General features: G+C 38.3%; 1 protein-coding gene across 7 annotated transcripts in view; it reads right to left on the bottom strand.

Moving 5' to 3' along the window:
- The window catches only part of EDA (ectodysplasin A), a gene marked incomplete at both ends in the record, with an annotated part of 356,368 nt that overhangs the window by 89,940 nt on the left and 254,247 nt on the right, over nt 1–12,181 (bottom strand). For all 7 annotated transcript variants that reach the window (XM_080718610.1, XM_080718611.1, XM_080718616.1 and 4 more), the window contains one exon: nt 1,673–1,778. In XM_080718610.1, the coding sequence (XP_080574736.1) occupies nt 1,673–1,778 (106 nt within the window). The remainder of the gene's footprint in view (nt 1–1,672; nt 1,779–12,181) is intronic.

Raw genomic sequence — 12,181 nt, 5'->3', positions numbered from 1 at the left:
GGAACTCTGGATCAGATTAAGAGGTAAGCAGATAAGAAGTGTGCTAATGAAAGACATTGGCCTTTACCATAGAAATGGTTTTGTATCAAGACAGAATAAACACTCTAAGGAAGATTAGTATTAGAGATGTTGGTAGCCTGTCCAGATAAGGTGGTTTGGGGGAAGAATAGGAAATTTTCTTCTTAAGGAAAAAACCACAAGAGGCTAAATGAGTAGATAGACTTTAGAACTCACTAGTCTTTCCACTTGGAGATAGAGGAATGACTATGTCCACTACAGAAGGTGGTATTGCTTTTATCACCTCCTCCTTAGTAACCAGAAATTATGAAAGATATGGTGGTAGTGGGAATAGCCTCAGGTGAAGAACCAAAGATGGATCTACATGCAGCAGAGATGATTAGTAAAGGTAATGGACCATGATTGACAGCTTCCAGCTTCCACCAGGCCAGAAGACTTCCACTTCCAGGAAACTGGTTAAAAGTTGGGTAATAATAAATATATTTGATTTCATGGATTATATTCCATCGGTCATTAACTATATGCAATATATGCTCATGAAAATGACCCCACTGGTCTAGGTCTTCATTGAAAGGCCCAATGCTATTGCCACTGACCAGAAAATCTTACCTATAATTACTGTTGTTCTGTATTTTTTATTATAGGGTCCTCATTTTGAGTTCTTTTTCACATTTTATCCAGTTCTAGTTCTTGCCTGTACTGACAAAGTCCTGGGCCCCATCTCTTCAACAGCTCCCACCTTCTGAAAATGCTTCTGCCATTGGCCCTTACTCGCAGTGACAAATATCAGCTTAAAAATCTCATTTTCATCTTTATAAAATCATATTGCTCTGTAACCCCCTCCAGACACATATCATTGGCAGATGTAGCTAGATACATGCTGTCTTTGAATCCAGATGGCTTTGCAGTAGCCTGGAGCTATGCATTCTATAAACCCCTGTGCCAAATGGGGAACATTCTGTCAATTGACAGAGTAATGCTGAAATAAGAGTGATGCAAATACCCTGCCTAGGAGCTAGCTCAACATTTTGTTATGCCCCACAGAATGCATAGTTAACTCAAAGCTATTATACCCATAAAAGGGATGGTTTTCACCGGCACACCATTGCCCATCTGAAGGGGCAGCTGACATCATCAACGTACATTCCAAACACCAATAATAAAATATGAGTCTAAATTCTGAAGTTATGGAAGAAGAAATGAACTACTGCTCTTAAGAAACTTATAGGCTAGTTATAAAAGCTTTAGTTCAGATTTGGACATAGGAAAAAATATTAGCATTGATGTATTATCATTGGAATACATCATGTAAGTGCCAGCACAGAAAAATATTCTGTAATTAAAAAAAATAGGACCAAATTCTCTTGGTGGCTCTAGCAGATGTGGGATGTCTCCAGAAGAGAGTTGGTCGTTATGGAGAGGGATCTTGAGAGATACAAATGCTAGTTTGGATCTGAGCCATACAGAAAATATCTTGAATTGTAGGAGGGAGGATCTTTGCATAGGTTAGTTTTATGCAAATGATTTATTGGTAGGTTAGATTAGAGAAAATTTATGTGATCTTGGATCTCTAGATAGTATATATGAGATAATGAAGGATGTTTTTATTCAAAGGTAACCTTGAAGTGATAAAGGATTATTGGAGTAGACTTACCATCTGCTCCTTCACTGCTTTTGCTTCTTTTATTGCGGCGAACACGCCTACTTTCCTCATCAGAGTATGACTTTTCATCAGGGAAGAAGAAATTCAACAGGGCCATCTGTAAAAATAACAAGTATATAAGTCAAAGGCAAACCTATTCAGGCATAGCCAATGGTAAAAAAAACAAAAAACAAAACAACTAGCATTCAATAGATGGGTTATCTTTACCTTAAATTCAATGTGTCTAAATTCCGAGCCCATCTTCTCCCCCAAAGTATAAATGCTTTTACTTTTGGTACCATTATTGTTTCAATCATGGAAGCATTAAAATTTGGTTAATCTTGGAATCTTCTCTTTTGCCCTGAATATCTAATGGGTAATCCATCAGGTTACATTTGTCCAAAAATTTCTAACATTCTAACATTTCTCATATACTAATGATGTACAACCAGAACTAGACTTGAATGTGCTACCCCCTTGGACTTTATTATACACCTCTGATTTTGCCAGAAGTGTATACTGGCACAAATATTTCTACTTATTTTTATTTTATTAGCTATATTTTTAGTGTGTTCCCAGAGTGTTGAACATCCAATGCCCAAGTATCATGTGTGAGTTAGTCATGACAAAGGGCATGGTTATTCTCTCCCTTTTCTAGACTCTTATAGCACTTGTGGGCTATAAAAAATCATTTTGGTAATGGGGATTGAGCTCAGGGACATTCTATCTAAGCTACACTCCAGCCCTTTTTAAATGTTGAAACTGGGTCTTGCTAAGTTGTTGAGGTTGGCCTTGAACCTTCAATCCTCCTGTCTCTGTTTTCTAAGTACTGGGATTATACGTGTGTGCTAATGCACCCAGATTTTTTTGTATTGAAGATGGAACCTAGGGACATTCTGTTTCTGAGTTACACCCCAGCCCTACTTTTTATTCTTTATTTTGCAACAGGGTCTCACTGAGTTGCAGAGGGCCTCACTAAGTAGCTGAGGCTGTCCTTTGGTCTCAGCCTTCCAAATGCTAGGATTACAAGAGTGCACCACCATGCCTGGCCATTCAATAGTTTTTTAAGAAAAAGTTTACTTGCCCATTCCCAACACCAAGATATCATAAAAGAATATGTTTAAAAAAGGAAAGACTCATTGTGATCCTTGTTCCTCTACTGTTTTATAATTGTCTCTCATAATAATCCAATACTTCATATGTACATGGGTTTGGTTTCAGGAATGATAATCATAGCTTAGATATGTACTTAATGAATTGAATCAGAGCCTTTCAGCATTAGTGCTTCACTGAGGTATAAATATGTATTTGAGGCAAACATGGACAGAGTAGTAGGATTAAGTGTGCTTCTAATCCTGACTCTACCACTTACTAGCTGTGTAACCTTAGATGAAATAGTTAAGCTTTAATTTCATCATATGATAATAGAGTTAATAATAGTACTTTGCTTATGAAGCAGTTGTAGAGTTAGCACAGTACCTACCTACCATATAATATGCACTCAATAAATGATAGCTATTCCCCAGCAACTTGGGGAGATTCTCAGCAACCTAGTAAGACCCTGTTTCAAAATAAAAGGTTCTAGTACTACACACACACACACACACACACACACACACATGCACACACACACACACACGTTAGCTAATATTAAAATTAATCTGCAAGATAGACTAGTTAGTTTGGAATTTAAGAACAAATTAATCTGAATTTTTATTCTAGTGTCAGTTCAAAAATACCATTCCAGGGTCTTCGTGTTTCCTGAATCTCTTACTGGAAAAAATGAATTGGATATAATGCACCAATAAATAAAATGGATTGGACCCAAGAAATCCCTAATATTCCTCAAAAACTTTCTTCTCAACCCTATGATTACTGTTTATACCCAATGGATTTAAGGCACAGAAATAGAAACTTGCAAGAAACATTTACCTGTTAAATATCAAACTAATAAATGTACAAGTAATCTCTACATTACCAATAGGGTGGCATTTCAAAACTTTTTTAGGCAGAAAATTATGCAACTTCCATTTTTTAATGTAAAAAATGGTTGACTTGCTTGTAATTCCAGTACTTGGGAGGCTGAGACAGGAGGACTGCAGGTACACGGCCAGCCTCTGTTACTTAGTGAGGACCTTTGGAACTCAGTTGAGACCCTGTTGCAAAATAAAGAATAAAAAATAGGGCTTACTATCCATCAACAGATGAATGGATTACAAAACTGTAGGATATGTACACAATGGAATTTTACTCAGCCATAAAGAAAAACACATTTACATGGAAATGGATGGAACTGGGGGACACTATGCTAAGTGAGATTAGTCAGTCACAGAAAATAAGAAATTAACGATGTGTGCATATATGTCTACACAAGTTTTTATCCCATTATGATGTATGAATACAGTGCACCGATAAAAAATTAAAAAAATAAGAAATCGAATGCTTTCCCTAATATGTGAAAGCTAGGGAGAAATGGATAACAGGAAAAACTCTAGATGAAGAAGGAGATCCTATAGAAGAGCAAATAAGGCGATCTAAGTGAGGGGATGTGATGGGGGAAGAGGGAAAATCTGTAAAGCGCATGATGTACTTAAACATATCAAAGTCAATCACTAAGCCAAGCATGGGTAGGAGGGATGGGGAGGGAATGGGGTGAGGATCGGGTAAGGGCTAATTGGGTGAGGTGTGCATGTATGTCTCCACAAGTCTTTATCCCATTAAGATGTATGACTACAATGCACCAATAAAAATTAAATAAATTAAAAAATAGGGCTTGGGGTTTATCTCAGAGGTTGAATTCTCCTGGTTTCAATCACCAGTACCTCAAGAATGGTTTAAATTCAGCCTTTCACATAGATGATCTGAGCAGTATTTCTGAGTCACTTGATTGAAATGGAAAATGCATTTTCCCATGTAATAAACAGAACAAAGTCTGGCTAAGTCCACAGAAAGTTACTTAACTCACAAATTAAATAAGCTAATATATGAATAATATTATAAAATCAAACTATTACTTACAATAAAACCTCAGTCATTTGTAACTCTATAAGCCATTCTCTTCAAAACAGAAGAGTTTTATCAATGACTTTGAGCACTAAAACTTAGTTTAGTTATTTTTTATTCTTTCTTTCATACTTTTTTGTGATGCTAGGGATGAAACCCAAGGGCATTCTACCTCTGAGCTATACCAGAGTTTTATCAATGACTTTGAGCACTAAAACTTAGTTTAGTTATTTTTTTATTCTTTCTTTCTTTCATTCTTTTTTGTGATACTAGAGATGAAACCCAAGGGCATTCTACCTGTTAGCTATACCACCAGCCCTATTTTTTATTCTTTATTTTGATACAGGGTCTCACTGAGTTGCAAAGGGCCTCACTAAGTAGCTAAGGCTGCCCTCAAACCATGATACTCTTGCCTCAGCCTCCCAAATGCTGGGATTATAAGCATGCACCACCATGACTGGCTCTTAATCTTTATTTTGAAATAAGGCCTCACTAAATAGCTGAGGGCTTCACTAAGTAGTTGAGGCTGGCTGCAAACCCACAATCCTACTGTCTCAGCCTCCCAAGTGCTGGGATTACAAGCATGTGCCACCACGTCTGGCTGGGAAAAGGGATTTCGTAACACAAATAGAATAAAGCATATCATCTATAATTCCAAAGTTTCCTCTGGATTTTTATGCAACCTCATAACAGCTCATACAGGAGGTCTGGCAGGGGCTTTTGTAACTTCTTGTGTCCTTGTTGTGGCAGTCACAGAAAATTCTCATGTATTATCTGTTCAAAAGTGTTTGATGAGAACTTGTAGAGCTCAAGTTTGTACCTGAGAGGCTGAGAGAGGAGGACTGCAGATTTGAGGCCAAACATAGCAACCTATCAAGACTCTCAGCAACCTAATGAGACCCTGTTTCAAATAAAAAAAAATAATGGACTGCAAGTATAGTTTGGAGGTAGAATGCCTCTGGGTTCAATCTCAAGTACCAAAAAAGAGGGGATTCCCGTATATAAAAAAATATTTAACATTTTTTCAGTAAAAACAAGAAGAAAACAACACACAAAATAATATTTCAAATGAAAGACATTCCCCATTCATTGGCCCTATTTTGAGTCTCAGAAGGAGAAGGGAAAACTATCGTCTATATATTATAATAGTAAAGATGAAAATCAGTGGCTGCTCATACAAGAAGTCTGGAGTCCTAGCTTTCGTTTGCATTCATTAGCATGGCCTCCAGAGGCAAGCTGCAGAATATGAACAAAACAGCCTTCTATTTCAGAATATTGCTTTCCTATTGCATAAGGGAGGAAACATTAGGAATGTTGGCCACAACCAGGCATTTTGCTCAAGGGAAAAAAATCTAATTCTTTACACTTTATTAAGTGATTACACCCTTGTTTCCTATGGTAAAATTACGTGGTAAACAGCACCTGCAGATTACAGGGATCTCAGCTGGAAACAATTCGTTAACCATGAGACATGAGGGATACATCAATTATTGCTAGAGACTCTCCAGATATTACTACGAACATATTTTTCTAATATCTAAACCCACAAAATTATTGGGTCCTTTTTTACATGACATAGAATGAATTTAATTCATTTTCTATTTCATGGTTAATGTATTTGATTGTACTAGATGATTCATAGGAAATGACTCACAAGCCTCTTGAGGGAAGGGGCCCTACTTCATCCATTTTTTATACCTTGTGCCTAGCCTTGGGCCTGGCACACATCGGGCCCCAAATAAATATCTGTCTGTTAAAAGAATGAGTGAACTATCCTTGTTTGCTTATGCCACTATAACAAAATACATGAGTCTGAATGATTTCTTTTTTTTTTTTTTTTGGTGGTACTGGGGTTCCTGGAAGCCCTTCTACCTCCGGGCTACACTCCCAGACCTATTTTATATTTTTTTTTTATTTAGAAACAGTTTCTCCTCCTAAGCCAGCGCATGAGGCTGGCTTTGAACCTGCGCGATCCTCCTGTCTCCGCCTCCCAAGCGCGGGGATTACAAGCGTGCGCCACCACACCCGGCCAAGTCTGAATGATTTCGAAAACAGAATTTATTTCCTCATAGTTCCAGAGGTTTGGAAGTCCAATATCAAGATTATCAGCAGGTTCAGTTGTCTGGAGAGGGCTGTTCTCTGCTTCCAAAATGGCATATTATTACTGCCTCCTCCATAGGGGGGGGAGACTATGTCCTCATATGGCAGAAGAGAGCTTAATGCTGCATGAAGCCACTTTTATAAGGACCTTACACCCATTTATGCAGCAGGTGCCCTCATGGCCTAATTACCTTTTAAAGGCCCTACCTCTTCATATCACCTTATTGGCAACACCTGAAGACTGGAGGGGACCTATTCAAATCATAGCATAGACTATCACCAATCCATTCCTTAAAGTCAGCATATTATCTGATCCTAATGGGACCTATTGTTTTGAAGATCAACTATGGAGAGGTAGGCTAAGGATTCAATACACTACTGGAAGGAATCGAATCAACAGGGTCATAAGAGTGAGGCCCTATATATCAGTGGTTTTCAGAATTTTGTGAGCATCAGAATACTAAGCATGAGTATGACAATTCAGAATCTCAGGTATTTTTCATTTCCAAATTTAGTAGCTCTGAAGAGGGACATTCAGAATCTGACTTTTCAACCTGCTCATGAGAAGATTCTGACACAGGTGGTCCTTGAACTACACTTTAAACCACTTCTATATTGTTCATTCCTGAGCCAGTCTATCTGTAGACTGAAAAGACTAAGTCTTCTTCCCCCTCCCCTATTAATATGGGGCTCCTGTGTAGCTAGTGTTTTTCACCTTTTTTGGTAATACTTAATCTGTTTATAGATATTGGTACTTCATCTCTCTCAACAGGAGGCAAGTATATACCAGGCTTTCTCAAATCAGAAAATCACCTAGTTCTGGCTGGGCGTGGTGGCACACGCTTGTAATCCCCGCTCTTCGGAGGAGGAGGCAGGAGGATCGCTCAGGTTCAAAGCCAGCCTCACGTGCTGACTTAGGAGGAGAAACTGTTTCTAAATAAAAATATAAAATAGGTCTGGGAGTGTAGCCTGGAGGTAGAAGGGCTTCCAGGAACCCCAGTACCACCAAAAAAAAAAAAGAAAAAATCACCCAGTTTTAAAAATCGTTTTTCAATAATCTTGAATAAATAATTTATTTTTCTTATTGCAACCACTGCCATCACTACCATAATCCATCAACAAGCAGCTTGGATATTCAAATAAATTAATAACATTTATGCCCTGAAATAGTCAAAAAAATCTCCAAGTAATTCCAATATAGCAAGATATGACCATCCAGGTACCAATGTGTGTGATAGCATTGGCCAAATTAGATTAATGAATATGTCATCAATAGGACATGGCCAGAAAATGTGACATTGAATGTACTTTTTTGGTACTAAGGATTGAATCCAGGGGTATTCTAATAATGAGCTACATCCTCAGCCCTTTTTATTTTTAAACAGAATTACACTAGGTTGCTGAGGCTGGCCTCTAACCTGTGATCCTCCTGTTTCAGCCTCCCAAATACTGGGGTTAAAGGCATGTACCACTGTCATAGCTAAACATACATTTTGTGTGTGGCATTGAGGAATGAACCCAGGGCCATTCTATCTCTGAGATATACCCCCAGACCTATTTTACTTATTTATTTATTTACTTGTTTATTTATTTATTTATTTTAAAACAAGGTCGCAGTAAGTGTTGAGGGTTGCTGAATTGCTGCCTTTGGCCTTGAACCTGTGATCCTCCTATCTCAGCTCCCCCCCCCCCAGTACTTGGATTATAGGTTTGTGCCACCGTACCTGGAAAACATACTTCTAATATTATTAAGAACCCTTAATTGAACATGCGCTTATCAAAAAAGGTCTGGAGAGAGGTGTTATCTTCATTTTGTTCTTCATTTTGCGGTACTGGGAATTGAACTCAGGGGTAGTCTGCCTTTGAGCTATACCCCAACCCTATTTTTCATTCTTTATTTTGAAACAGCATCTCACTAAGTTGTGGAGGGCCTCGCTAAGTAGTTGAGGCTGGCCACAAACTTGCAATCCTCCTATTTCAGCCTCGCAAGTATTGGGATAACAAGTTGGCGCCATCATACCCGGGGATAGGGGGTATCTTCTGAACAAACACTGGGTACTTATCATATGGAGAGCATCTTCAACATATATAGACAAACATACAAATAATACTGTGTGTTTTTGTAGTGCGAAAATAGGAGTACATAATAGTTTCAGTAAGGCTTTGTATGCAGCAATAACAGAGGAAGCACAGTATGTGCTAGATGTTGTATAGAAAGTGCCAGTTTCTCAGAGAAAACAAATAGGAACATTCCACATTGATCACAGCATCCCATGGGAGCTGCCACTGGCATGGTGGGGTTGACAGTGGCAGCAATCAGTCCAAATGCCAAATGAAACTGGCCCCTTGGACATCTCATCTGATGTGAGTGCCAGAGCTTGCCACCCCCTGTTGTAGATATGCTGAAAGATAACTGAAATTATGTAGTGAAGTCAAACATGGAAGCTCAAAACAAGCAACATTTTCTATCACTTACAGAGCTGAAAACAATCTCTGAACTCTGCTTCCTCAGTTGGCCTAAAAAAAAATCACTGAACAATGCAAGTAACTGAAAAGTAGAAACAAAAGAAAAAAGAACAGTATGTTTGCTTGAGAAGATTACCATAGTGTGGTGTCAGTGTGAAATTGTACTACAGACCAGCTCAATTCTTAGCATCTCTTACCTTCCTTTTTATTTTTGCTGTACAAATCACCACGTAACATTTATCAAATATAACCTCATATCTTTTTATTTTGTACTGAGGATTGAATCTCAGAGCAACATCCCCATCCCTTTTTGTTTTTCATTTTGAAACAGGATCTTGCTAAATTGTTGAGGCTGTCCTTGAACTTGTGATCTTCCTGTTTCAGCCTCACAAGTATTGAGATTACAGTCATGTACCACAATGCCCGGCTCCTTATATATATTAAATATTAATTTGTGTTCCCCTTATAGGTAATACAGTCCTCAAACATAGGTATATTTGTGGGTTCAGGATGGGTGTGGACTTGTCCTCTGGATAAGGGTCAAGGGGAAAGGTGAGTTCTCATGAACACATAAGTACCAACGTAAAGGGGTGAAATGGACCCCCCTCTGCCAACTTTGTTTCCTAGCTAAGTTTTATTTCAAACATCTAGAACAGGGCTGGAAAAAATAAAAGTGTACTAAATTCTCATCAATGGGCAATAGAAGTTATGTCTAGCATTTGCATGTTTTTGAAATCCGCAACCACCACAGATGTCACATTTACTTCATTGATCTGTTTTACTATTAGAGCCAGAGTCATGCTTAATGTGGGATAGCAATAGAGGACCACCACTACAGAGATTCTGGAAGTCAGCTGGCCTATCAGTATTAAAGCAATGCTCATTGCTGACATGTGTAGAGATACAATGCCAGAAGGATACCCAAGCGTCTTTGGTATAGTGAGCTTTATGGTATAACCACAAGCAGTGGTGGCACATAAGAAAAACTCTAAAGGATGCAGTAAAGCATAGCTTCAAATAGCATGACATAGCTGTGGGCTGCTGGGTAAAACAGCAGCAGAGACCAGCTTGGAATGTAACAATATGGAATTTGGAAACTTTTTGAGCAAAGGCTTTGGGCTGACCACAAGCTAAACACAGAAATACAGTCAAGGGCTATACAAATAGCAGCTGCAGCCCCGAATCAAAAAGCAGTTTGTATATATGTCATATATAGAGAGCTTTTGGTTGAAGATTTAGTCTTTTCTTCCTTCAAATGTGGGTGAAAATCAGTAGTGATATTTTTGAATAAGAAGAAGGGCAGAAATATATACTGGATGCCACTGCCTTTCCTTGGGAGTGTTAGCTTACTTAATTTGTAATTCCTCTAAAGTGAAAGGTGGTTTGGCACACAAAAAGGAAAATATACACTTCTATTTGTAATGCCTGGAAATCACTAAAGGTTATTATTTGTGAGTAGAAACAACTTACAAATTAGTCAAACTCTGGATTCCAAAAACATTAGTTCACCTATATCCTAATTATGAATTATTTCTTTTTTCATAGTAGGGATTAAACCCAGAGGCATTCTGCCTCTGAGTTACAGCCCCAGGCTTATTTTATTTTTATTTTGAAACAGGATCTTGCTAGGTTGATGAGAATCTCACTACTTGTTGAGGCTATCCTCAAACTTGTGATCCTCCTATTTCAATCTCTAGCTATGAATTAAAAAAAAAACTCTTGAAAATTTTACAACAATGTATTTACCTTCGCAAACCTGGACAAGAGTAGGCTGGCAAAGCATGAACAAAATGAGATACCTGTGTAATCCATTTAGTTTAAACTAGGCTCCTCACACCTAAAATTTCATTGTCAGTAGCATTCTGCAAAAACCCATCCTGTTCCCAAAAGAGAGCAAAATAGCAACTAGCTCTAATCCACATATGGCCACAGTATTAATGATCAAATATGTAGCGAGGCTAAAAGTGAGGTAGCTCATGAAAAGAGAGTGGCAGCCATCAGAACATTTGAAAGGAGAATAGGATATGAAAAGCAAATTAAGAAACAGATGGCTATTAATTCTGAGAGGGAAAATGTTTCAATGGCTTTAGAGAAATTAATCAGTGGAGGATATATGGGAAAGATAAATCACATTCAGTTTAAGTTGATATTAAAATAGGTTGTCAACTAGATTTCAGCTATGATAATTAGGGCTCACATGATAAAAGAAAGACTAGAAACGATTGCGCACACAGATCCAGGGGATGGGTGTATGACAAGGAAATGAACATAGATATGTAGCCAGTGGACCATTAATTGAAGACTAGTTCACAGGAATGTCATATTAGAATCTTACAGATCAGGAGATAAATTCAAAGGAAAGATTATACAGGATAGAGTATAAGATACAGGTATTAAGGGCAGGCAGGTTAATGGATGGTGATATAATTAGCAGAGATTCAGCCCACAAAAATGCTTTAAACACCTGAGGATAGAAAAAACAGTAAGGGGCCTGGAGCACAGAAAAGTAACCCAAAACAACACTGAGATTTTAACTTCAGTTAGATTGGCAATCATCAAGAATACAAACAATAAACCGGGCGTGGTGGCGCACGCTTGTAATCCCAGCATTCGGTAGGCTGAGACAGGAAGATCGCGGTTCACGGACAGCCTCAGCTACTTTAGTGAGGCCCTCTGCAACTCAGTGAGACCCGGTTTCAAAATAAAGAATAAAAAACAATAGGGCAGGGGGTGTAGCTCAGAGGTAGAATGCCCCTGGGTTCCATTACCAATACTGCCAAAAAAATACAAACAATAAAAGCTAATCATGATGGCACAAGCCTGTATTTGGGAGGCCGAGAGAGGAGGATTGCAGGTTTAAGGCCAGTCTCAGCAACATTGTGAGGCCCTCAGGACCTTACTGAGAACCTGTTTCAAAAAATAAAATTATGGATTACAAAATGTGGGATATGT

Source organism: Muscardinus avellanarius (assembly GCF_963383645.1).
Source record: "Muscardinus avellanarius genome assembly, chromosome: X".
NCBI lineage: Eukaryota > Metazoa > Chordata > Mammalia > Rodentia > Gliridae > Muscardinus > Muscardinus avellanarius.
This window is presented reverse-complemented; position numbering and strand designations above follow the sequence as displayed.